Below are 27,861 nucleotides of genomic sequence, written 5' to 3' on the forward strand. Positions count from 1 at the left end.
GGCTCCTTAGCTTGCTGAGCTGTGTGGAGGGTGCACATCTGTCTCTACCTCTGTGCGATCTTTGCACCTTGGACACAGCTCCTTTACAGTTCCTGTAAAGTGAGGGAAAAACTGGGTCAGGGAGAAAGTGTGAGGCTCCAGGTAGCTTGCATTTGCCCAATAAGAAGGATATTCAGTAGCCTGGGGGCTCATCTGCTTGAGGTATTTTGTAATGCCACTAGCTGTGTCATGTCTGCCATGGAAAGACTCCTGCCACCCAGCTGGTGCCCATTTGTGTGGCTTGTGTCACTTTCTACATTGTGATGAACATTGTTGCCAGGTTTGCCTAATCTTTCATTCTTTCGATCTTTTAAAGAATCAGAATGTACGTGTGAACCTGAAAATACTCTACAGACTTACAATGGGCCTTTGTTCCCAGTTGAAGGCAAGGCATTTTATTATAACTTGGGGTTAGCAAGCACTCTCGCTCACTGTTCCCCAAGAGCATCTCTCACTCCTATCCACACTCCCAGCATCTTTGAGTATGCAGGAAATGGAAGATAGAATTCTAAGGCCAAGTTAACTTGTGCATTACTCAGAACGATAGTCCATGTGATAAGACCTCAAGTTTTAAAAATGTTTTCTGTAGGTTAACAATTGTAGCATTTTTAAAAGCCACCAATTCAGTTGGAACTTTCTTTTTTTTTTAAGATTTATTTATTTATTTATTACAGAAAGATGGAGAGCATGAGTAGGGGTAGCAACAGAGGGAGAGAAAATCTCCAGCAGATGCCCCACTGAGTGTAGAGTCTAATATGGGGCTCAATCTCACAACCCTGAGATCAGGACCTGAGCTAAAGTCAGATGCTTAACCCACTGAGCCACCCAAGCACTCCTCAATTGAAATGTTTCTAATGCTGCAGTTAACATAAAAGCTGAGTGTATATTTTAGTTTAAAAGTGGGATGGGAAAATAAAAAAATAAAAAAATAAAAAAAAATAAAAGTGGGATGGAGGGGATCCCTGGGTGGCGCAGCGGTTTGGCGCCTGCCTTTGGCCCAGGGCGCGATCCTGGAGACCCGGGATCGAATCCCACGTCAGGCTCCCGGTGCATGGAGCCTGCTTCTCCCTCTGCCTATGTCTCTGCCTCTCTCTCTCTCTCTCTGTGTGACTATCATAAATAAATAAAAAATTTAAAAAAGTGGGATGGACCCAGCTCTACTCAGAGTCTCATTAGGAAGCAGAGGGCATTGAGGGAACAGTCAAGAAAAGTTGAAGGAAGGGACAATATATGGAGGTGAGGCCAGGTATGAGGGGGCCAGCAGGGGATGGAGAAGCCACCGGGGACAGGCACTGGCAGGAATCTCCTCTACCTCTGGGCTTGGAGGGTAAGCTGTCACCAGAACATGGGGAGAGCAGTGGCCCTATAGGGGCTGCCGAGGAGTCAGGAGGCCAGACACCAGGAGCTGTGGCTGTGGGCCAAGAACTGTGGACTTGCGGGGTAGGGTCCAGCCGGAGAGAGGAAACCCACTTCTCTCCCCTGCTGCCTGTCAACCCTTCCTTGAGGGCAAAGTGCAGGGCACTGGGTGTGGAGGAGCAGGTCAAGAGTGAAAGGGCACAGCACAGGGGCAGGTGAGGCCAAGGACTTTCACACAGCAGCAGGAAGGAATGCACATGACAGAAGCTCTGAGAAGAGGCATGAGACAGTGTGAATAAACGTAGAGATGTTTTGTATTATTGGAGAAGGTGACCTAATAGATTTCACCTCTCCCCACGCTAATCTACAAAGCCAATGCAAAAACCAATGAAAATCCTAGTTATACTTTTAGGAATTCAGTAAACCTATTCTGAAGTTAAAATGGAAGACTAAAAGTCTAAAAATACCTACATCACACTTTAAAATGAAAAAGATTAGGGTGCCTGGGTGGCTCAGTCAGTGAAGTGTCTACCTCCAGCTCAGGTCATGATCTCAGAGTCCCAGGATTAAGGCCCAATGAGCTCACTGCTCAGTGAGAAGTCTGCTTCTCCCTCTTCCTTTGCCCTTCCCCTCTGCTCATGCACTCCCTCTCTCAAATAAATAAAATCTTAAAAAATTTTTTGAAATGAGAAAGATTAAAGAAAATTGAGAGTGGGGCTTGGCCTACCTGATATTTCTAAATATCTGTATGAGATCTTGATAATGAAATAGGATACTTAAAGGAAATAGGAGCTTTATTAGGAAGGAGGACAGTGGAAAGCTGCTGTTGGATAGGTGCCACCACTCACTTAGGAGTTGCCCAAATTGTACAGTCAGGTAGGCTATTAGCTATGTGCAGGTAGAAATAATTTAAAAGTAACATAGGTATTCTTTTCTACAAAATAGGTTTATGGTTTATGGCAACTATTTTGTACTTTGGAGCTTCCTCTGATACCAATTTTGGCAGGTAAGGTACCATAAAGATGATGGACAGTCCTCTTTCTAGGGAATTCTCAACATTGTTTGAGAGCAACTGTTTATCTCTTATTTAGACATAGGCAGTGTGTTATGTAGGCACTGAGAGGTAGCCAGCTCTCTGTTTGCCTTCTCTGTAATAAGAGGAGTTGGACCGCATCACCTGTTGATCTAGAAGGACCAGAGGTTCTGACCTCTCAGTCACATGGGATCCCTTTGTACTGTGTGGTTCTGCTGGGTGCCTGGGCCAAGGGGCAGCCCTATGCTCCTGAGAGCCGCAGAGCAGGAGTGCAGGAGGAGCCTGTGGCGTGTTCTGCATGTCAGTTCATCCTAGTGTGTGCTGTTGTTCCGCCCTGCCCCCTCAGGACAGCCCTTAGGACAAGGGTTGAGGGCTCTCCTCTGTCTTTGCCTCTTAGCCCCCACTCTGCCCAGGTCCTGCTGGGCACTCTGCGGCTCACCTGGCCCGAGGCAAGTCCATCCCTGGCAGCTGGCCAGAGTCCATCCCCATGCCAACCACCACCACATGGAGCTTGAGCACTGACCCGAGTGGATGGTTAGTCGAGGTTGGACACAGCAGGCGCTGTCATTATTGTCCTCATCAGGGAGCAAGGCTAGCTGCTTGTCCTTGAGCCTTTGGCAGAAATGACTCATTGAGAGAGTACAAGTTTTATCTCTTTGGTGTTTGAATCACAGTGATGGAAAGCCACAGCATTCGGGTGAACAGAGAAGAAATGGAAAGGACTTCAGCACTTCTTGGGGTGCGTTCTTATTGTAGAGCTGTGGTGCCTATAAGTCTTTCCTACCCCCTGCTCCCTTCCTTGCATGCACCAAACAACGCCGATGCCTCCTGTGTCTGATGCGTGGAGGTGAGTACCAGGCGGGCAGCTGGGCGCTTGCCCCATGCCATGTGCGGGGTGTCACGGATCCTCCAGCTTCTCAAAGGTCAGGCTCTCTCACAAGGAATCCTACTATTGTTTGGTGAGGGGAATTCACTGCTTTCTTGGGTTCTTTGAAAAAGCAATAACAGAACTTTCTGTCAAAAATAAGAAATGCAGAGGGATGCATAGAGATGCATGAAAAAGGCATTAAAATGTGTCACGTAAGTTATTTTAAAGGAAACTCTAGCTTAACCATCACTAGACCAAAGCATAGAATTTCTAGAAGCCCTGTGTGCCTTTTCCCTATCTCAACCCTTCCTGCTATCGAAAGTCATCCCTGCCCTGGCTTGTGGAGTCACTACCTTGTTGCTTTCCTTTGCTGTGTTCCACCTCAGCACCTGAACAGTGTTGGGCTCTCCTTTGGGACTGTGGGTCAGTGGTCAGCTGACCACTCTCCCTCTGCCTCCAAGTCTCAGCCTCACCATGTCCTGTGTCACTTGGTGCTGGTCTGCTGTCACACCCCTCACCCTATACCCCTATGGATAGCATCTGCGTTGTGGCCAGCTGGCGGCCCTTACAAACCATGCTGTTCCCTTGAACATGTCTCCTGGGCCCACCAGCACCCGCTTCCCTGGGGCCCAGGATGGTCTCCTCAGCTTTAGTAAGGAACACTGAATTGCTTTTCCAAAGTCACACCCGCCAGAAGCACACTCAGGTCCTGCCATGCATGGGGACACCAGGTTTGCAGGAACACCTACTCTGGTGGGAATGTAATGGTATCTCCTTAAGATTTTGGTTTCTGTTTTCCTGACTACTAATGAGATGGGATAGCTTTTCGTATCATCATTGTCTACTAGGAGTTTCTCTTTGGTAAAACAGCTTTTCAGGTTTCTTACCCATTTTTACGTGGAGGGCTCTGTCTTTCCCTTATAGTACAACTTGATAAAATCCAGTTACAAACCTGTTATATATACCTTCTCCCTCTCTCTGTTTCCTTTGTACTTTCCTAATGGTGTCTTTTGACAAATAGAAGTTCTAAATTTTTAATATGGTGTAATTTACCAATCTTTGTCTTTATGATTACTGCTTTCACTATGCTGTTTAAGAAAGCTTTCTTATGTCAAGCTCATGAACTATTCTCAGGTGTTGTGTTTAAAATCTATTTTCATTAGCCTTTGCATTTAGGTTTATAATACACCTGATTTTTCCTTTTTATGTACTTTTTTAATTGAGAAAGAAATTGCATACAGTGAATAATGCAACTATTTTTAATTGTGATAAAATACATTTAACATAAAACTTACCATCTTAACCATTCCTAATTAGACAGTACAGTGATATTCAGTACACTGACATGATTGTATAGTCGTCATCACCATCCATCCCCAGAACTGCAAAGCTGAAACTCTGTGCCCCTTCAGTCCTGCCCACCCTCCCCTCACTCTAGCTCCCACCAGCCACCACTATGCTTTCTTTCTGTGACAAGACTGCTCTAAGCACTTCACGTAAGCCAGATCATACAGAACTTATCTTTTTTCCCTGGCTCATTTCACTTAGCATAATGTCTTCAACATTCATCCTTGTTATAGCATGTTGCTACATGAATTATCTTCCTCTTTGAGGTTGAATACTACTCCATTGTACATATATACCACATTTTGCTTACTATTCATCTGCCAGTGGATGTAAGCAACTTGAGCTGCTTCCATGTTTTAACCATTGTAAGTAATGCTGCTATAAAAATGGGTGTACAGGGATCCCTGGGTGGCGCAGTGGTTTGGCGCCTGCCTTTGGCCCAGGGCGCGATCCTGGAGACCCGGGATCGAATCCCACGTCGGGCTCCCGGTGCATGGAGCCCGCTTCTCCCTCTGCCTGTGTCTCTGCCTCTCTCTCTCTCTCTCTGTGACTATCATGAATAAATAAATAAAATCTTTAAAAAAAAAATAAATAAAAATAAAAATAAAAATGGGTGTACAAATATCTCTTTAAGACTCTGCTTTCATTTCTTTTGAGTGTATATCCCAAAGTGAATTGCTAGATCTTATGGTAATTTTTCATTTTTTGAGGGACCATTATACTTTTTCCACAGTGGCTGTACCATTTTGCACTCCCACTAACATGCATAAGTGCACTTTCTACACATCCTCACCAATACCTGTCGTTTTCTGAGCTTCTTTTGTTTTGTTTTTATAATAGCCATCCCAATGAGTGTGAGGTGGTATCTCACACTGTAGTTTTGATTCCATTCCCCTAATGATTAGTAATGTTCATCATCTTTTCATGTGCTTACTGGCCATCTGTGAATCTTCTTTGGTAAAATGTCTATTCAGGTCCTTTGCCCATTTTTGAATTGGGTTGTTAATGTTTTCTTTTTGTTGAGTTTTAGATGTTCTCTATATATTCTGGATAGTAATCCTTTATCAGATATATGATTTATAAATATTTTCTCCCATTTTATGGGTTGCCTTTTTTGCTCTTTGATAGTGACTTTTGATGCACAAAAATTTAAAATTTTCATAGTCCAATTAAAAAATTTTTCTCTTGTCCCTCTGCCTTTGTTATCATATTCAAGAAATCACCTTCAAATCCAATATAGTGCAGCTTTTGTCCTGTGTCTCTTTCTAAGAGTTTTACTGTTGTAGGTCTTAAATTTAGGTCCTTGATAATTATGACTTAATTTTTGTATATGGTGTGAGATAAGAGTCCACCTTCATTTTTCTTCATGTGAATGTACAGTTTTCCCAACACCATTTGTTGAAAAGACTGTACTTTTTCCATTGAATGTTCTTGGCACACTTGTCAAAAATCATTTGACCCTACATGCAAAAATTTATTGCTGGACTCACTATTGTATTCTTTCTCTGTCTGTCCTTATACCAGTACACACTGTTTTGGTTAGTGTAGATTTGTAGTGAGTTTTGAAATCAGAAAGTATGGATCCTCTACATTTGTTCTTTTTCAAGATTTGGCTATTTGGAATCTCTTGAGATTTCATATGAATTTTAGGATGCATTTTTCTAGTTCTGAAAAAAAGTCTTTGGGATTTTAATAGAAATTACATTGAATCTGTAGATCACTTTGAGTAGTTTTCATATTTTAATATATTAAGTTTTCCAGTCCATGAACATGAGATGTTTCCATTCATTTATTTTAAAATTTATTTCAGCAGTGTTTTATAATTTTCATTGTATGAGTCCTTCACCTCCTTTGCTAATTCCTAAGTGTTTTATTCTTTTTGATGCTGCTATGAATGAAATTGTTTTTGTAATTTCCCTTTCAGATTGTTCATGTGTAGAAATGCAACTGACTTTTATGTGTTGATGTATCCTGCTACTTTGCTGAGTTCCAAAGTTCTAACAGTTTCTTGTTTTTTTGGTTTTGCTTCTTTTTTTTTGGTATGGGCTCTAGAGTTTTCTATGCATAAAATCATATCACCTGCAGAGGTAATTTTACTTTTTACTTTTTCTGTCCCAGTTTGGATGCCTTTTATTTATTTTTCTTGTCTAATTGCTCTGACCAGAACTTCCAGTACCATGTTGAATTGAATAGAAGTGGTGAAAGCAAGCAACCTTTCCGTGTTTCTCATCTTAGAAGAAATGCTTTTAGTCTTTCACCATTGATGTTTCCTGTCAGTGTTTTTTATATGGTTTTTATTATGTAGAGATAGTTCCCTTCTGTTTTAAGTTTGTTAAGTATTTTTATCATGAAAGAGTGTTAAATATTGTCAGATGATTTTTGTGCATCAGTCGACATGATCCTGTACTCTTATAACCCCTCCATTCTGCTGATGGGGCGTTTTACATTGATCAGTTTTCATGAATTGACCCATACTTGTATTCTATGAATAATTCCCACTTAGTCCTGGTATTTTTTTTTGAGGATTTTTGCGTCAATGTTCATAAATGTTGTTAGTCTATAATTTTCTTGTATCTCTGGCTTTGGTATCAGGGTAATGCTGGCCTCATAGAATGAATTAAGAAATGGTCTTCCCTCCTCTCCATTTTTTGGGAAAAGTTTGGGAAGGATTGATATTGGTTCTTCTTTAAATGTTTGGTAGAATTCACCTGTGAAGCTAATGATCTGGGGCTCTTCTTTGTTGGGAGATGGATTATTGATTTGATCTCCTTACTAGTTATAAGGACTATTATAGGACTATTCAGATTTTCTATTTCTTGGTGATTTAGTCTTGATAGGTTTTGTGATTTTAGAAATTTATCCATTTCATCTAGGTTATCCAATTTGTTGGTGTACAGTCATTCTTAGTACTCTTATAATTCTTTTTATTTTTGTAGAATAATGTCCCCAATTTCATTTCTGATTTTAATAATTTGAGTTTTCTCTTTTTAATTAGTCTATCTACTGAAAATTTGTCAATTTTTAAAATCCTTTTGAAGAACTAACTTTTGGTCTCATTGATTTTCTCCATTGTTAACCTATTTATTTCATTTATCTCTGCTCTGATGTTTCTTATCTTCTTCCTTTTGCTACCTTTGAGTTTAATCTGTTCTTTTTTTTAGTTCATTAAGTTGTAAAGTTAAGTTATTGATTTCAGATTTCTTGTTTCTTAATATCTATAATATTTATAGCATTTATAGCTATAAATTTCCCCTTTATTACTGATTTACTGCATTCCATAAGTTTTAGTATATTGTATTTTCATTTTCATTAATCTCTAAGTAATTTCTAAACTCTATTTGATCTTTTGGTTGTTTAAAAATAATTTTAGTTTCCAGTTTTGTGAATTTTCCAGTTTTCCTTTTGTTATTGATTTCTAACTTCATCCTGTTGTAGTCAAAGAAGATGCTTTGTAGTCAGGGAAGATGCTTTCAAAAAATAACTATTTTTTGAAGTCTCTTGAGTCTTAATTTGTGGCCTAACATATGGTCCTGGAAAATGTCTCATGTGCACGTGAGGAATCTGTGTGTGGTAGTTGCTGAGTGGTGCTCTGTGTGTCTGTTGGATCTGGTTGGTTTACTGTACTGCTTAAGTCCTCTGTTTCCTTATTTTCTGTATGGTGGTTTTCTACCTGTTATTGTGAGTGGAGTAATCAAGTCTCCTAACGACTATTGTAGAATTGTCTATTTCTCTCTTTAATTCTGACAGTTGTTTCTTGATATATTTTGATGGTCTGTCATTGGGTGTGTAAATGTTTATAATTGTTTTATCTTCTTGCTGTATTGAATACATGTCATCCTTTGTCTCTTGTAACCATTTTTTATTTGTGTTACTATTTGTGTGTCTCTTTCTATCCTTGTACTTTCAACGTGTCTGTATCTTTGAATTTAAAGTTTGTCTCTTATGGACAGCATGTAGTTGGATCATGTGTTTTTATCTATTCTTCCAGTCTCTGTCTTTTGATTGGAGAGTTTAACCCATTTACATGTAAGTAATTACTGATTAGAAGGGAATTACTTCTGTCATTAAACTGTTTTATATATGTATTATAGATTTTTTTGTCTGTCATTTCCTACATTACTGTCTTCTTTGTGTTTAGTTGATTTTTCGTAGCGAATCATTTAAATTCCTTTCTCATTTTCTTTTGTGTATATTCTCTAGCTATTTTCTTTGTGGTTACCATGGGAATGACATTTAACATCCTAACATTATAGCACTCTAATTTGAGTTTATAACAGCTTAACTTGAATAACACACAAAAACACTGTTCCTTTACAGCTCTGTCCCCACCCTTTTCAGTTGTTGTTGCCACAAAATTATATCTTTATACATGTGTGCCCCAAACATAAGCTGAAAAAATTTTAAAGTGCATTAGTCTCTTAAATTATATAGGAAACAAGATTTGGAGTTACAAACTGAAGTTACAGTAATATTAGCTTTTATACTCATAATTTTTGAAGGATGGAGAAAACAAAAAGTACAGTGGCAAATTGTTACTATATTGCTAACTTATATAACTGTCTATATATTCACCTTTCTTGAGCTCCTTATTTCTCCATATCGCTTTGAGTTACTACCTAGTGTCCTTTCATTTCACTCTGGAGAAACTTGAGCATTTCTTCCAGGGCAGGTTAGTGATCACATCTCCCTCAGTTTTTCTTTGCCTGAGAATGTCTCAATCTCTCCCTTGCCCTTGAAGGACAGTTTTGCCAGATGCAGGATGCTTAGTTGACAGTTTTTTCCTTTTAGCACTTTGAAAATATTGGCCCACATTTTTCTGGCCTCTGAAGTTTCTAATGAGATATCTGCTTACTGACCCTACTGAGGATCCCTTATATATGATGACACTTCTCTCTTGCTAATTTCAAGATTATCTGTTCATCTTTGTCTTTTGAAACTTTGATTATAATGTGCCTTTGGTGTTGATCTCTTTTACTTCCTCTTACTTGAAGTTCATGGAGCTTCTTGGATGTTTATATTCATGTATTTCATCAAATTTGAGAAGTTTTCAGCCATTATTTCTTCAAATATTTTTGCTGCCCCTTGCTCTCTCTCCCTATGGGACACCCACAATACATATGCTCGTCTGTTTGGTGGTGTCCCACAGGTCCTTTAGGCTCTATTCACTTTAATTTGTTTTCCATCTGTTCCTCAGCCTCTGTAAGGCCCATTGTCCTATCTTCAGATTCACTGATTCTTTCTTCTCCCTGCTCAAATCTGCAATTAAATCCCCCTCATTTGCTCACACATTGTTTTCTTGACTTTTGTCACATCCTCCTTCAGTTCTTGGAGCATCTTTAAAATAGTTGTTTTAACATCTTTGTCTAAATATCAGAAAGGGAAACAGAACATAAAGACTCCTAACTCTGGGAAACAAACTAGGGGTGGTGGAAGGGGAGGAGGGCGGGGGGTGGGGGTGAATGGGTGACGGGCACTGAGGGGGGCACTTGACGGCATGAGCACTGGGTGTTATTCTGTATGTTGGTAAATTGAACACCAATAAAAAATAAATTTATTATAAAAAAAAATCTTTGTCTGGTAGATCTGCCATTAGGTCTTTTCCAGGAACAATTTCTGTTGATGGGTTTTTTTCCCCCTCTGAATGGGATGCTTTTCTTCATATGCCTTGAAATTTTTCATTGAACACTGAACATTTGAATCTGATAATGTGGTAGCTCTGGAAATCATATTCTCCCCCTATCACAGGGTTTGCTGTTTTGTGAGTTGTTTTGTTTTGCTTTTTGGTTGCTATAGGCTATCTGCTATGTGGTGCCAAAGATTAGCCTGAGGGGTAAGCTTCAGATCTTCTCATGTTTTTTTCCAAGATTTTTTTTGGACATACACAGTCTGTTTCTAATATTTCCTACATAAGCAATAGTTGTCTAACAACCTTGTCTTTAATTTCTGGCTCCCCAAAAGAGGAAAAGTGAAAAATGAAGGGGGATATATAAGGGTGCTGGCCCTTTAAATCCCTGGAAGTTGTTCAGCTGGCAGGAGAGGGTCTTACAACAATGTGGGGAGGGGCGACAACAATGGCTGCCTGCCTATTTGTCTGCACCTGTGTTATTAGAATCAATAATCAGAGCCCAGATCCCTCCTATTTGGAGGACAGAGTCTTTTTGCCCACCCTGGCTCCTGCATACTATTCTAGAAACAAGTGGATGATTGCCTGCCGTGTGGCTGGGAGTGGAAGATGGGGATGGGTGGCTGCTATTGTGCTAAGAGCTGAAACTGTTCAAAAATAGTTTGCAATTTACCTTACAAGCCTGAAAGGCCCAAACCTTCAATAGACTCCTAAGTCCAAAATTATTGTTGCATCAGTGTCTGCCCCTGCAAATCAGTGTCTGCCCCTGCAACTGTCATCCAGGTCAAGAGGCAGTTTCTCATTTACAGGTGCTTCCTACTCTGCATCTTCCCAGAATCTCCTTGGTGTAAATTGCCAGCGTACAGCTTGATGTATTTTTACACATGTACACAAACACATGACTCCACCCAGAACAGATCTAGATATTTCCAGAACCCAGAAGGCTCCTCCTTCCTGCCTCTCCTATTCTATTACGCCCAGGAAGAGCCATTAATCTGACTCTGTTCAGTGATTCCGAACTTCATGTAAATGGAACCATGCAGTGTGGGTTCTTTGGTTCTGTTTGTTTTTTTTTTTTGTTTTGTTTTTTGTTTTTTTTTGCTATGGGATTCACTTTTTTGTTAATTTAGCAGATGTGGGTTCCAATAAAACTTGTAGTATCACACCCATTTAAGAACATGTCTTAGCTTTTTTATATCCTTTCCCATTGGTAGGCACTATGATCACAGTGGCTGTGAATATTCATATGTATTAACTGTGCTCCTGTCTCTTGGTTTTACATCTAGAAGTGGAATTGCTGGATAACCGGGTATGTGTAGGTGGTAGAAGGTACTTCCAAAGACCTCTTGAAATTGGTCGTGACCTTTGCTACATCCTCACCAGCACATACTGCCTGCCAGTATTTCTCACTTTAGCTATTCTCCTGGGTCTGTCATTGTATATCTTTGTGGATTTAGTTTGCATTTCCCTGAGGATTAGTCATATTAAGGACCTTTCCATATGCTTGATGGTATTTTGGATGTACTCTTTTGTGATCCAATTTTGCAAAGACCACCCATTTTAAAATTTATGTTAACTGACTTTTTCATATTGATTTGTTCTTTATATATTCTGTATGTGAGTCCTTTGTAATAAATTCCTTATCTGAATCTTTTGTAATATATTGAAAATTCTTTCTCCCAGTCCATAGTTTGGCAAATAATATAGTCTATGGGCCAAATCCATCCTATGGCCTATTTTATAAGTCCTACAAGTTAAGAGCAGTTGTTATAATTTTCAAAAGACAAACACATAAACAAAGATAAAGAAGAATATGTGACAGAGGCCATATGTGGCTCATAGAACCTAAAATACATTCTAGCCAAGTCTGTGCCTACGGCTTGTCTTTACAATATCTTAATATTGTGATATTTTGGGTAACAGAATTTCTTTATTTTAATGAAGTCCAGTGAACCATTTTTTTAAATGTTTAAGGATTTTTTTTTAAATGTTCCCTTTCCTCAGCTCTTTTTTTTTTATTAAAGATTTTTATTTATTTATTCATGATAGTCACAGAGAGAGAGAGAGAGAGGCAGAGACACAGGCAGAGGGAGAAGCAGGCTCCATGCACCGGGAGCCCGATGTGGGATTCGATCCCGGGTCTCCAGGATCGCGCCCTGGGCCAAAGGCAGGTGCCAAACCGCTGCGCCACCCAGGGATCCCATGTTTAAGGATTTTTATGTGCTAATACCTTTTGTCTGCCTTCTGGTCAAGATATTCTTCTATGTTTTCTTCTATAAGCTGTATTATTTTAAGTCTACCTTCCATTTCATGTTAATTTTTCCATATGGTATTAGGTATGGTTAAGATTTTTTCCCAGGTTGATTGCTATTTATTTCAGTATCATTTATTAAAAGTACCATCGTTTCCCTGCTGAATTACAGTAACATATGCGTAGCAAGTCAGACTGCTGCTGTCAGAAGTTCAGAGAAAAACAAGTAAAACCAGTGGAGCACTGAAGTAGTAATTAGCAAAAGTTTATTGTGCACACACCAAAATGACAGTTTACAAACCAGGATACTCAAATCAAGACATGGAACAAGGCTCAAAGGTATATTGTCATAATGCAGCTTGTGTGGTGTGGAGGCAGGATCTGGTTATTCTTCACAGCAATGGACTACAACATTAGAATGGGGGGGGCACAATTTGAGATTCACTTATGATTTTCAGAGGTACAAGCAAGAAGTGACCCAGGTCAAGTTAGCCTTGCTTATCTTGCCAAATAGACTAGATGAAGCTTTGCTTGTAGGACTACATTGGTTTCATCTGCTCTGGGAATTTTCAAGGCTGGTCTCCATGTGTGTTTGATTTTAACACCATGCAATGTGGATCTTTTTCTGGACTCTGTTCTGTTTCATGTTTTGTTTTGTTTTGTTTTTGTCTATCCTGTGCTTATCCCCTGCCTTAGTTATGATAGCTTTTTAATACGTCTTGATGCCCTGTGGTATGTCTTCCATCTTTGTGTTGTTTCTTCTATATGGTATTGTCTGTTCTTAGGCTCTTTGCACTGCCATAAAAATTCTTTGATCTACTTTTTTTAAAACCCTGCTGGTATTTTGATTGTGTTTTTATGTATATGACAAAGGACTCATATGCAGACTATAACAGAGAAATCCTATCAATAAGAAAACACCAGTTAACATATTTTTTTAAAAATGTTATTTATTTATTCATGAGAATACACAGAGAGGAGAGAGAGAGAGGGGCAGAGACACAGGCAGAGGGAGAAGCAGATTCCATGCAGGGAGCCCGACACAGGACTCGATCCCAGGTCTCCAGGATCACGCCCTGGGCTGTAGGCGGCGCTAAACCGCTGAGCCACCGGGGCTGCCCTGGTTAACATAATTTTTAAATGGGCTACAATTTGAAATGAATCTAATGAAAGATGTACACACCCCTACTCATGGGGCCACACCCCTAGCACCAGCACCTAGCTGAGTCCTACCCAAGTTGCTGATCCACAGAAGTGGGGACAAAGCAGCGTTTGCTTTGGACTGGTTTGTTGCATGACAGCAGGTAACTGATATACACTGGCCCAGCTTCCTCTCAGTCCCTGCTTTGTGGCATGATGTCGTGGTATGATGGGGCATCCAGCCTGGCTGCAGGGCCCAGAGCCCAGCTGGGCTTAGGCCTCAGTTCTGCCTGCTGCTTTGTAGTTTGTATCTTTTCCTCCTCTGAAGAGCTGTTTCTGTCTTATTGTGTTTCTTTTAAGAAATTGTCTTTTTTGGGGGGACGCCTGGGTGGCTCAGTGGTTCAGCATCTGCCTTTGGCTCAGGGCGTGATCCTGGAGTCCCAGGATTGAGTCCTACATTAGGCTCCCTGCATGGAACCTGCCTCTCCTTCTGCCTGTGTTTCTGCTTCTCTCTCTGTGTCTCTCATGAATAAATAAAATCTTTAGAAAAAAAAGAAATTGTCTTTTTGTTTTGCTCTTTTTGTATTTATCCATTTCTTCTTATGCCTAAACACAGGGAGTACATTAATGTGCAAGTTTACTGTACCGTTTCAACTGGAAGCTCCAAAAGTTTGTCACCAGAGTTTCTGTTCCTGAGGTATGGCTTACGCCTGAAGGGGTCCATTGTCTGTCCTTTGATGCTCTGTTCCTTGGCTTTCTTTTTCTCATTTATTTCTTTGACTGTGGAGTTTGGGCATACTTTAACTGATACTTTGCCTAGATACTCTTTACTTGTATCATACTTGTCCTGCTCCTAACTTCTCTGGACCCTCTTTGTTACGTCTTTCAGAATTTCAGCCTCAAGGCCATTCTTGTCTGATGAAGAATAGAATGCAGGTGATTTTTCAGCAGGGTTGCTTGGTTTGTCTCTGCTCTCTGTTTTCTTTTATAATTACTTTTTAAAAGTCCTGGCTGCCTTCTCCTTTTCTTCTGACGGAAGTGGCAAAGGGGTGAGGGATTGGTAAATTCGGCATGGTTTTCTCCTCTTTTCTGCTCCATTCTGTGTCAGACATTTCATGGGACATGGTTAGATTCTTTTTACTTGGACCACCCAGACCTTTCACCCTTGAAGCCAGGCTGTATCCCATGAGGTTGGGTGTGGTTGTTCAGAGCATTGTCCCTGGTGTCCCCTGTGGCTGCTCTCTCTGCTGGGTGGGAGGGAACTATGGGGTCATCACTATGGTTACCATGAAGTTTGGTCCTGCCTCTTTTACCTTGGGATACTTTGGATGTTTTGAAGTTTATGATATGATTCTAGGTCCCTTTTCTAGTAGTAATATTCCTGGAGAATTCATTCTTTCCTTTATTTCGGTGTGTTATTTCCTATTTTGCTTCTTTCACTTTGCTTCCTGAGGTTTGGGAGAGAATGATTCTATGAGCCTGAGTTTTCCATTGAGTCAAAATATGTACTTTTAATTTCCATTTTGATAAATTGTAGGCTGTTAATCCTTATAAGAGCTTTTCTTGGGAATTGTTTGATGAGCAAATTAAATAATCTTACATTGTGAAATCCTTTAGTGAGATTTCGTGTCACACTCACAGTCTTGTCTCAAGGAATTGGAGCAAGAAGCTCATTTTGTTGCAGGAGAGCAGTTTCTTATAACAAGTAATAATCAGCTTCAAGAGGTAAGGCTAAATTTTGTTTTGTTTTGTTTTATAAAATATACTTCTTAGGAATTAAAGAGAGATCTATTCTGAATTTATAAATAGTATTTTATGTTGATTTTCTGGAAAGTATGTAAGTTGTCTGTTTCTCACAATGAGATCTATCCCTTCAAAGCCTGAGCACTGGGTGTTATTCTGTATGTTGGTAAATTGAACACCAATAAAAAATAAATTTATTTAAAAAAAAGAATAATCCAAGAAAAATATGAGATCAGAATCTGAGTGCTTGTAGCATTTAATTGGGTGGGCTGCTATGGCTGGGGTAGTGGTGTGGTGTTCAAGGTTTCTCTCAAATCTGAGATCCGCCCAAGTGACACTGCTTTTGTTGAAGATCCTCTTCGGCAAGCTAAAGCTGCACCTGATGAGTCCCATGGAGACTCTTCCCAGAACGGGGCTGCAGAGACTCCCGTCCACATCAGAAGCTGTGGTAAGTTCAAAAATTGTCCCTTTCTTTTTGAGACAGTAGCATGTCTACACCACATGTGAGTCACCTGCAGACCTGCCTGTGCCCCCTGCAGTGGGCTGTGTGGCAGTGACTCCTACAAGGTGCTCCTGGCAAGGCTACTCTCCTGGTATGAACCACAGAGAAAGATGCAGGCAGTAGTTTTCCAGAAGCAATCCATTGACTTCATTTTCTGCCAAGGACAATGAGGTGGAATTTTGTTCTGAAAACAAATTGTTGGCAATCCAGTCACAGCCTCTTTATTTCACAACTCTGTTAGAAACTAGAAATGGGGAAGGTCATCAGTCTTCTCCTTTCCTAGATTTATTTTAGAAAGTTTAAGCTACCTTTCCCCTAAGAGGAGCTTGTGTTTTAAAGGACAGGGAGGAGTGAGAGTCTGCTCTATCAGAATGGCAGAGTATAGGGACGCCTGGGTGGCTCAGTGGGTTGAATGTCTGCCTCTTGATTTTGGCCCCAGGGTTGTAGCCTCAGGGTCATGGGATTGAGTTCTGAGTCACACTCTGTGCTCGAGGCAGGGGAAGTCTACTTGGGATTCTTTGCCTCTCCCTCTTCTGTTTGCTGTCTAAAATAAACGAATAAATCTTTAAAACATACATATTTAAAAACAGAATGACAGAGTATAAATAGATGTTCAGAATCCATAAGATTCATGAAAGCATGCAGAGTGGGGATCAGTAAGTAAGTGGACTTGGGGGCCCCAGCATGGGTTCTCGGGGTTGTGTCCAGCACTGGACTTAGCAGCAGCTTCCCTCCCTCCCTGCACACGTGGCCAACAGCACCACATGCTCTGCTCATCTTGGCCTTGCCAGAGTCCCCTGCCTTCTGACTACCCTCATGTGCAGCCCTCAGTGGGCTCAGGTGGTAGTTCTTGAGTGAATCAGGGACACATATAGAGTGATGTGTCAGGAAACGGGTTTGAATCCACCCCTTCTCCACCTCAGTGGACGTCCGTCATCCTCCTGAGTCCTTGGGAACCCACAGTGAGTGGAGTTAGGGCAGTGGAGTCAGCTAGCACAACTCCCTGCACAGCTTGAGCATGTACTTGACTATTCTGTGCCTGAGTTTCCTGATCTATAAAAGAAGGATAATAACAGTCCTTTCCCTATAGCAATCTTGTAAGTATTTAACAAGCGTATATGTGTGCCTGTGTGTAAAACACTGTTTGGGACCATGCCTGACATATGAGCTCTCAAAAACCAACAAGTACTTGCTATGATTATTAGCTAGCTACTTCCTCCAGAAACCTACAAGCTGTGTTGGATTTTCTTCCAGCCTTACCCTGCAGCCAGCCTTACAGTCTCTACCTGCAAATATAGGTCTTGAGTGTGCCTGTTCCCTCCCTCCTCACTGTCACCAGCTCAGTCACCTCCCACTCACAGTCCTGCAAAGCCCCCTAAGCAGTGTCCCAGCTGCTCTTACTTTGCTGGTTATGCATCACATCCAGGCAGAGTGATCTTTTACACCATTAGAAACATCATGTCATTCACCTGACATACGTTCCAGGGGCTTCCTGTGACACTTAGATTAGTGTGTCCCCAGGTCCCAGGTCTGGCCCTGTCCCTTCTCCAGCTCCCCTCACACCCAGTGTCCCATGAGCACACTTGCTCTTCACAGGTTCTGCACGAGCTCTTTCCTGGTCTGGACACTCTTCTGGAGTTTGCGCAGTGGCTTCTGATTGTTGGCTTAAGTATTGCTTTCAGACAGACCTCCCCTGGCCACAGAGACAACAGTAATGCCTCCAGGCATTTGTTTCCTGCACCTAAAGTTACCTTAGTTACTGGCTTGCTTATTGCTCTAGGATGTAAACTGTGCAGATCAAAGCTTTCGTTTGACTTGTTCAGTACAACTTCAGAGCCAAACAGCCAGAACCAGCACCTGGTGGGGCTGAGCCAGATGTCTCTCTGATCACTGAGATCTGGGGCAGCAGGGAGCAGGAGCCATCCTCCCAGAGAAACCGGCATGGATTTGACACCTGCATGGAAGAGAGGGCCACCATGCCCGATAGCCGGAGCAGCAGTGGAACCTGGCAAAGCCACATATTCCCCTCAGGTGGCCCTGAGCAGAGGGTCTCTGGCCAACTTATTCTCTGTCCTGGCACCAGCTGGCAGTGTTGCCCTTCCCTCTGCTGCTCCTTAGCTCTTCCAGACAACCAGCAACTACAAAAGGAAACCTAACTCTTTTGGTGTCAATGTGCTTTCGTATAGACAGAATTATCACAACAGCCTTCATTATTTTTCACAGAGATATGATTGATGTAAATCATATTAACCTCTCCTTTTAACTGATCAAATTATACTATTTTGTGCATTTAAAAAAGATGAACTTTTACTAGGGAACACATGTACATGGATCTAAATTCAAAATTAAGACTGCTGTCTTAAAAAAAAAAAAAAAGAAAAAAAAGACTGCTGTCTTTCCTTAACCCTTCCTGTTCCATGGGGGAGGGATGTGGACTTCAGTAAAATGGAAAGCCAGGGACAGTTCAAGTGAGGGCGCAACTATGATCTTAGATATGGTTTTATCAGGCTTTTATTTTGATTAGATTTTAAATTTTATTTCACAACAATATTGAGTGGAAAGTACAAAGAAGTATCATATCCTGCCTTCCTCCCACCTATGACACCCTCTCTCACGCTGTCTCCCTTACTATCAGGATCCCCACCAGTGGGACCAGTGGGACCATTGGTTACACTTGATGAACCTCCACTGACATGTCATCATCACCCAAAGTCCATAGTTCACCTCAGGAGTCAATGCTTCTATTGCATTCTCTAGGTTTAGATAAATATGTAAGGACAGGTGCCCACCCTATGGTATCACACAGAGTAGTTCACAGCCATAAACACTCTCATGCTCCACCCACACGCCGTCTCCACCCTCCCCTGCCCCGATATTTTCACTGTCCCCATAGCTTCACCTTTTCCAGAATGTCCTGTAGGTGGAATCCTACAAGCATGCAGCCTTTTCAGGTTGGCTTCTTTCCCCTTCGTAACGTGCATTTAAATTTCCTCCATGTCTTTTTCTGACTTGATAGCTTGTTTCTTTTTTTTTTTTTAAGATTTTATTTATTTATTCATGAGAGACACAGAGAGAGGCAGAGACATAGGCAGAGGGAAAAGCATGCTTCCTGTGGGCAGCCCAATGCGAGACTCGATCCCAAGACCCCAGGATCACGACCTGAGCCAGAGGCAGACGCTGAACCACTGAGCCACTCAGATGCCCCATATATATTGTTTCTTTTTAATGATGAATAATAGTCCATTGTCTGAATGGACCACAGTTTATTACTCATTCACCTTCTGAAGGACATCTTGGTTGCTTCTAAGTTTTGGCAGTGAGGAAGAAAGCTGCTATAAACATCTGTGTGTAGGTTTTGTGTGGACATAAGTTTTCAGCTCCTCTGCTTGAATACCACGGAGCATGATTGCTGGATCGTATGGTGAGAGTATATTGAGTTTTGCAAGGAATTGACAAACTATCCCCAAAGTGGCTGTACCATTCTGCATTCCTGCCATCCGTGAGCAGGAGCTCCTGTGGATCTGCATCCTTGCCATTGCATGGTGTGGTCAGTGGATCCTGCCCATCCTAACAGATATTTGCTATGTCCTAAAAAGTCCACTCATATAGCTGGTTGAAGAAAGGAGGAATCTCACTAATAGGCTATCACTGTGGGGTGGGGACTGAAGGTTCAGCAGTCCAAGTGACAGTTGTGACAGTGAAGCAACAGACAACAGACAAATTTTCAGAGCAGAAAGAAACTCTGTGCATGTGAGTTCATGTGAGTCCACAGAGGACTGTGGGGGTAGCTCTTGGTTTTCTCAGTTGTGCAACTGAGCAGATAGAAAAGGCCACCAGTCAGGAAAAACAGAGAGGAGCAGTTTGCAGGGAGAGTGAATGAATGAATGTGTGACACATTCATTCTCAGACATATTACGACAGAGATGTCACAGGAGCTGTCTGGACAGTGAGAGGTCTTGTGCTGGAGATGCATACTTGAAAGTAGTCAGATTTTAGTAAAGTTGCCCTGGGATGGTGGTCCCTTATCCTGACCGGAGCTTTGGAAAAACACCCATGCCCAGGGTGGCAACTGATCTACAGAATCGTGTCTGTGGGCTAGACTGCCCAGGCCCAGGCATGTCTTTGAAGCTCCCGGCTGTTTCTCATAAGCCAGTTAGCATTGATAACCACGGAACGGAACGCTGAGAAACTGACACTTAGAGGTCAGGAAAGAGGAGGTGCCAACAAGAGGCTACGGAGTGGCCACGGAGAGAAGGGAGCTGAGAAGAATGCATGGTCAGGAGCCAGCATGGAGTGTGTGATAAAGCTTGCAGGGCGGTAGGCGGTTGCGGCACTGCCTCTGATCATGAACCAATGCTGGTAAGGCTTTGTCCAAAATTTCATGAGATCAAATACTTAAATCTTTTCAAGTGTTCTTGGATGGCTCAAGTAGAGAGATACAAGGAGCCTGTGGTTAGAAAGTTACTTTGTGAGTAAGGTATCAGGATAAGGAGAGTTAACCGATCTTAAGCAGTTTTCTTGGCTAAGTGTTTTCATGTACTCTCAACCCTCTGGGGATAGCTTTTCTAAGGAAACGGCAATTCTGGGTTGCACTGAGGTAGGATGCCTCCCCCTTAGCAGTGCCTACTCCCACGACACCGTGTCGGCTCTCTGGTTTATGATTCTGTGGCTAGCCACAACCCTAGGGTCCTCAGTCTTTATTCAAACAGACAGGGACACAATTCCATGCCTTACAGTGTTACGTAAGAGTTATAGCATCAGTTACTCAAAGTGATTTATATAGATTCAAAACAATCTTAATTAAAACCCTAGCAGCAGTTTTTTGTAGAAGCTGACAAGCTGATTACCAAATTGACACAGAAGTGTAAAAATTTAAGAGCCAGTGTGATCTTGGGAAACACTACTGGAGGACTTAGTCTGTTGGACATCAAGACTAATCCTAAATCAATAGGGATTGCTAGGAACTAAGTGGACAGTGTAGTGTCAATTCAAGTGTAAACAAATAGACCAGTGGACACAGGATGAGGAGTCCACATGCGAGTATGAAAGGCATGATCTCTGAGACGGCGGCTCTACAAAGCAGTGAGTAAAGAGGGCTTCCTCCATAAATGACCCCTTATTTCATGCCATACGCAAAAATAGACTCCAAGCAAATTTTACATCTAAATGTAAAAAGCAAAACAACGAAGATTATAGAAAATACCATAAGGATAAATCCTCAAGATCCTGAGGTGGGTAAATGTTCCTGAACAGGACACAAAATACATCACACTTATAGGAAAAGATTGATAAATTGGATGATAGTAGAATTAAGAATCTCTGTTTTTGAAGAGATGCCATTAAACAAGTAAATAAGCGAGTCACAGAGGGCAAAGAGATTTCCAGTAAATATAACCAACTGAAAAAAAACCCTGTCAAGAATTACAAATTCCTATAAATCAAGGGGGAATAAAAGACACACAAACCAATTTTTTAGATGAGCAAAAGACATTAACAGGGGTTTAATGAGGGAAGATATCTATTGAGTCAATGAGTATGTGAACATTGTCCAACTGCATTAGTTGTTGGGGAAATACATATGAAACTATGATGCAATATCACCTCACATTTACCAGGATGGCTCTCATTAAGGCCTGGGACAATGTGTGTTAGCAAAGATGTGGAGCAACTGGAATGTTCACGTGGTGCTGATGGGGCACAAACTGGTGCCTTTACATGGGAGAACTGCCTGCTGTTGCCTCTGCTGCAGTTGGCCTTGTAATCCCACTCCTCTCTGTGTTTCTGCTCAACACAGCTGCAGACAGAAGTTAACCAAAATCCAGACTCCCAGTGTTCACAGCAGCACTATTCATCATAGCCCATAAACCACCCACTAGTATCCAGCAAGGATAAAATATAGTTGTCCTGCATTCACACAGTTGAAAACAGGACATGCTGCTTCATACAACACAGATGAGCCCTGAAACCATCATGTTAGGCAAAAGCCACACACAGAGTACCTGTGATAGGATAGGAAGTTTGATAGGAAGGAAGGTAGCTAGGGAAGGTGGCCTTAACAGTGGAGGTCAGGGTGGTGGTTACCTGCAGGGGAGGGCAGGGACCCACAGGGGACCTGTAATGCGCCGTGTGCATGGCTGTACCTAAGCGTATTCACTGTGTTGGCAATCGAGCAAACCATGTTCTTATGATCTTATGTTGTCCCGTTATGTAATGTTTTGACCTTTTAAAATGAGTTTTAAAATCTATCATCCTATTCTGGTGTCACCCCCCAGACTTCATACCAGGATAACTGTGATTGAAATGTTGGGTGTTCCTAAAGTCTTGAGTTACACATTTGTAGCCATTTTCTTAGTTCATTCTCCTACGTGGTATTTTACATGCCCTGGATTTAGATTTCATGAATTTAAATCTCAGGAGGAATCTTGTTTCCAAGCTTGTGTGAAGTGTCTTTAGCTCCCATATGGACAGGAATGATTTTGCAAGGGATTTAGATTAAGACACTTGATAAGCTGAGTTTATTATGAATCTTCACTTTGGAAAATACGGTCAATACAGACCATTTATTATTAGGATTTTCTCCAACTGAAAGTAAGTCTTCAAAATGTCAAAATTAAATGAAGGAATTATATTGGTGACATTTATTCTCATTTTTCAGTTAAATGCTTTGCAGGACCTTCATCCATTACCCAAGATAATTCTGGAATATAGGCGGGTAAGTTCCCTTTGTGTGTGAGTGAGTGAGTGGGTGAGGGAGGGGAGCCATATGGCACCGCCTCTGATAAGACCAATCCGTCATCACAAAAGTAGCCCTGGCAGTGTTCTGAAGGGAACAGCACCTGTTCAAGACAGCCTGGTACCAGTGCTGCTCTGGTGCAGCCCGCTCAGCTCCATTCCAGCCACAGTCAGCCCACTCAGCAGTGGGTCATAGGGTCCCACATGGATGAAGACAAGTGAAGACAGGAAGGGGATGTGTGTACTGTCATGGGGCAGCTTTGCTGTGGGCTCAATTCTACCACCATGGAGTTCAGAAGCCTCTTTCTCGGGCCTTGTCCTACTCCCCCGCCCTGGGCCTGGTGAGGTTACCCGCAGCCTCCTGAGCATGTTCGCTGACACACTCCCTTTTGTCACTAACATGGCCCCCTCATGTCGCTGTCAGGCCCCCTTCTTCCTCAGCTGCCCACGCTTCCTCTGTTCACGTGCCTGCCATGTATCCCCTGATGTTCGTGAACCACATCCATAACTTTGGCCACCACTTGTACCATCAGTCTGTCATTCCCTAACCTGTGTCCTGCTGCTCTCCTGAGGTGTGGCAGCTGACAGGACTTGGTCATGGCACCATTCCTTCTCCTTGAACGGATGAAATGATTGGAAGAGAACTAAAGGCACCCTAGGGCACAGGGGAGGATGGAGATTCAGGACCTTCCATTTATCTCTGCAATGTTTCTGTGAAAAGAATTATCCCACAAAAGGAGGTAGGGTGCTGTCTTTCTCTGTGGGCCATTGTTATTTAATTCTGGGTGCCACACCAGGCTGTTTCAGGGCCCCCTGGAGTAATTGGAGCTGACCCATGAGCCGCACATGCCCAACACTCTGAAACACTGCTTTGATGTGAGTTCTTATTCCAATGCTTAAACAAGAAAATGATTACTTCTGTCCATGTGACCTAGGTTCACAAGACCAAGTCAGCCTTTGTGGATGGATTACTAGCTTTTGTGAGAAAGGTAACTGCACTTAAACGAGGTACTGTGCTTGGGGATGTGGTTTCCATGTGGCTTCAGATACACATACAATTTACTAGAGTTTTAGTTAATGATGAAATCAAATATTCTTGAGCCGTGAGACACAATTTTGTTATTTCTCAGGTCTCTGTATAGCTTGAGTTGCCATCATGCCTTCACACCTGGAGCTGCATTTTAGGAAGCTTGTGGGGCAGCCCAGGCACTCTTAAATCTGTCCCTCCCCTCTTCTTTTGCTCACTTCAGGGAGATGCTGTTCTAGTTCACACGTGAAGAGCCTGCAGTCAGGTGTGCTGTGACTGGCCCTGTCTGGGTAGCACAGCCCCCGTGGCATGTGATCCTCCTCTCCCTACACACAGTGGTTTGAAGGAACACAAAGACCTACATGTCCTGTTGCCATTTCTGCACGGTTAGGGGGAACCTCCTTGTTCGTCAGCAGGTTGCTGACACCCAGGGGCCTTTCAGGTTTCAGGGCGTAGGGCCAGCAGCTGGTGGACTTAAGCAGGAAAGCAGTGAGTGTTGAGTGCTATGTGCAGGGAGACTGAAGGGTCAGGATGTTCTTGACTTCATGTGGCATGAGCTGAAACTGATTCTTTTTAACTGATAAAGGGCTCCATTTCCTCTATGTGGAATCAGACTGGAACTGTGACCGGAAGACTTTCAGCCAGGCATCCGGTAAGTCAGCAGTCCCTGTTAGACACCAAGTCTCTGAGTTGGTGTTTCCGTGCCTCTGAGTTGAATTTTTGCCTGTACGTGTGTTTGCCTGCACACTTTTCCATTTCTAAGAGGGGCCCCATTGCTGATAGATGTGTTTCACTCTGCTTCTCCGCTTGACTGATACTTACTTAGCACCTGCCATGTTCTGGGAATAAGACACATGCCCTCTACTGTCACAAAGCATTGAGTTAGTGAGGGGTCCTTTCCATCCAGAGAGTCAAAAGTGCTGGGGATGAGGGCAAAAGCAACACCCTGTTCCCACTCCCCCTTCCTTGTCTGTAGATTTGTGCTGGACAGGAGGCTTCTGATGTCCAGAAATGTGTTGGACTGTCTGATGCTCCAATGACCTCCTCTTTTCCCTTGTTGTTGCTTCAGACTGTCTCTGATGAAAAAAACTATAAATACTCTTGAATTTATGATGCAGCTTTAATAACACTCAAAGCAATTAGCTTTTTAAATGGCGTTATAGGGCACTTAGGTGGCTCAGTCATTTAGGCATCTGCCTTTGGCTCAGGTCGTGATCCCAGGGTCCTGGGATCAAGTCCTGAGTCAAGTTCCCTGCTCCATGGGGAGTCTACTTCTCCCTCTCCCTCTGCTCCTCCCGCAACTTGTGCTCTCTTACTCTCTCTTTCAAATAAGTAAATAAAATATTTTTAAAAAATAAAAACTAAGTGGCTTCATATTTTTGAATTAAAGATGATTCACTACTAATTTTTCATTGCAGAACAGTACGTTAATACAGAAATGTAAAAAAGCAAAAACAAAAGAACCTAATAAAAATCACCTGTTATTCCACCATGCAGAATTAACTGTAGCTAACATTTTGGTGTCTATCTGTATTGACTTTTTGCTAAGTACACGTATTTATAAAATACTGTTTTTCTACCAAAATAAAACCACACTTTTATTTTATATTTTTCAATTTTATTTATGATGTCTTGATATCATACATTAATATTGACCTGAATCTATATTTAGATTTAAACATTTGAATTATTTTAAATATGCAAATTAAATATATTAATTGTTTAAATATGCACTATAAAATATAATTATACATATGAGTATACATTCATGATAAAGAAATTCAAATAGCATGGACATGTGTAAAAACAATTTGGTGTCCTTTTCCCTTAGTGACACGTCTGTCTACCCCATGGGTCCTGTCACCAGTGTGGACTGCATCCCACCAGCCTTTTTCTGGCCTTTACGTGTATGGGTACCCTGTGCATGTGGCAGGTGGTGGTATGGGGCTGGGCAGACTCATGCCCTGCAGGAGCTGCGGACTTGCTCAGGGCCCTACACATTCTAGACTTTGCACCCACCTTAGGGAGGTCTTTCTTTGGATGCCCTACTTTAGAGAGCTCTTCTGTGGTCTTTACGTGGCTCACCATGAGCAGTACTAACACTAGTTCCTCCTCTGAAAGGTGTCTGATGCACCTGTTCTCTTAGCTGCTGCTTCTCATCAAAGAGTGATTTAGAAGTTCTACTGGGAGAATGAACTTTTTATGAGGTCCTTGCTTTTGCCAATAGATGGTTGTAAGTTCAAATTTTCTGTTATATTTCCAGATTGATCTCTTGCTGTGCTTTATTCTCTTCCAGGAATCTCCAGTGTTTCTGGTTTGTGGGTAGCACTCCTCCCAGATTTTTAGTGGCACTCTAGTTTTATTTATTTATTTTTTGTTATTTTAATTGAATTTTTGGAAAGAGAAGGTATAAACATAATGTGTGCATTTGGCCACCACATTCCATTGGAAGTCCACATCATCATTTTAACAGCCACTTTATACTCCATTTAATGGCTGTCCCTGGTGATAGTCATTAGATTGTCTTCAGTTGTGTTTATTTTATCCAGAGATGCCATAAACATACTTGTACATATATTTTTGGGTGCATTTTTCTAATGATTTCCATAGCATTCCTAGATACAGAATTCCTCAGTTAAGTATATGTGTATTTTCGGGCTTTACATTGGTAAATCATCCTCCAGAAAAAAAGTTCTCACCCATCAAACAACAGGTGAGACATTTGGTCTCCTACATCCTTGCCAAAACAGGGAGTTTTCATTTTGGTTAAGGTTTCCTGACTTGAGTTTTTAGTTCCTAGTTCTTTGAAATATAAGTGATATTGATATGTTAGATCAAGTATTGATGTCTTATTCTTCCCTGAATTGTTTATCCACACCATTTGCCTGTGTCCCGTGTCCCTGGAGGATGTATATTTTCCTAGTGGTGTGGGAAATTTATAGAATAAAGATTTTCCCTTTGAAAAATGTTGAATTATTTTTTTCTATTTTCTTTTGCCCTTTAATTTTTAAAATATACGTTCTGTTTGCCACATTTAAAATGACTTTTTAGTGTACAAACAATGAATGGTAATTCTAAAGAATTCGAACAGATGAAAATATAAATAATAAAGTAAACGACACCTAAGTCTCTACAACCCCGCCAGCCACTGTTAACGTTTGGCAACTGTCTGCTTAGCTATCTCCTTGTGTACACAGACACACACATGTACATGGATGGGATTCCATCCTGTGTTGTGTCTGTCATAGACACTCCCTCACCACAGCCGGTCCCAGTACACTCTGTGCCTGTGGCAGGCTGTGTTAGCAACCTAACTTTTGCTCATCCATATTTCTCTCTAGACTTCTAATGGAATCTTGTACAGACTCATGTGTAGCTATACACGTACACACAGAAGCATGCAGTGACTTTGTCATTATTTATTTTGTAGACTAGAGTTTCATTTTTCTGCCTCTTGACTTTCTCCCAGCAATAGCTGGTAGAATCCCTGCAGGTCATCTGACAAAGTCCTGCTTCACTTTGGTTAGCACGCATTCTGCCATTGTGTTAGCCATTGCTCTGCTGGTGGACTTGCCCTCGAAGGATACAGCTGCAGCAAGCATCACACACATACGCCCTGGTTTATTGGTACTTATAGTTTTGTGGAATAGATTATCAGGTGTGAAATTACTAGGTCAGCTGATAGTATATTTTTACTCTTAATAGCTGTTACTAGATTGCCTTTAAGAATCTGTCAGCTCCTGACATTGTTATGAACAATGGTAGCAGTACTTTCTCCATTATCCATGGTGACTCTTCTCTGTGTCATCTGAGAAAGACATTGCTCAGCTCCAAGATTATTTAAAGATTTAGCACCTCTGTTTTCTTTTTTTAAAAGATTTTTTTATTCATGAGAGACACACAGAGAGAGGCAGAGACATAGACAGAGGGAGGAGAAGCAGGCTCCATGCAGGGAGCCCGATGCGAGACTCAATCCCAGGACCCCGGGATCATGACCTGACCCGAAGGCAGACACTCAACCGCTGAGCCACCCAGGCGTCCCTAACACCTGTTCCCTTATGGAACTTTTATGCTTTTTTTCACATGTAAAATGGAATCCAGTTGTACATTATTTAACCAGATACTATGTAAGTTACATGCTGGTGGCACAAAAATGACTAGAGTCTGAATTATATTCTTTAGTTTAAAGTGCACAAAGTA

General features: G+C 41.7%; 1 protein-coding gene across 2 annotated transcripts in view; it reads left to right on the forward strand.

Moving 5' to 3' along the window:
• POLN (DNA polymerase nu) overlaps nt 1–27,861 on the forward strand; it is a 156,408-nt gene that overhangs the window by 43,128 nt on the left and 85,419 nt on the right. For both annotated transcript variants that reach the window (XM_077876322.1, XM_077876323.1), the window contains exons 9-16: nt 356–424; nt 2,341–2,401; nt 3,103–3,167; nt 15,299–15,382; nt 15,753–15,848; nt 22,558–22,614; nt 23,570–23,623; nt 24,248–24,313. In XM_077876322.1, coding sequence (XP_077732448.1) covers nt 356–424; nt 2,341–2,401; nt 3,103–3,167; nt 15,299–15,382; nt 15,753–15,848; nt 22,558–22,614; nt 23,570–23,623; nt 24,248–24,313 — 552 coding nt within the window. The remainder of the gene's footprint in view (nt 1–355; nt 425–2,340; nt 2,402–3,102; nt 3,168–15,298; nt 15,383–15,752; nt 15,849–22,557; nt 22,615–23,569; nt 23,624–24,247; nt 24,314–27,861) is intronic.

This window comes from Canis aureus, chromosome 2, assembly GCF_053574225.1.
Source record: "Canis aureus isolate CA01 chromosome 2, VMU_Caureus_v.1.0, whole genome shotgun sequence".
In the NCBI taxonomy this organism is placed as follows: domain Eukaryota; kingdom Metazoa; phylum Chordata; class Mammalia; order Carnivora; family Canidae; genus Canis; species Canis aureus.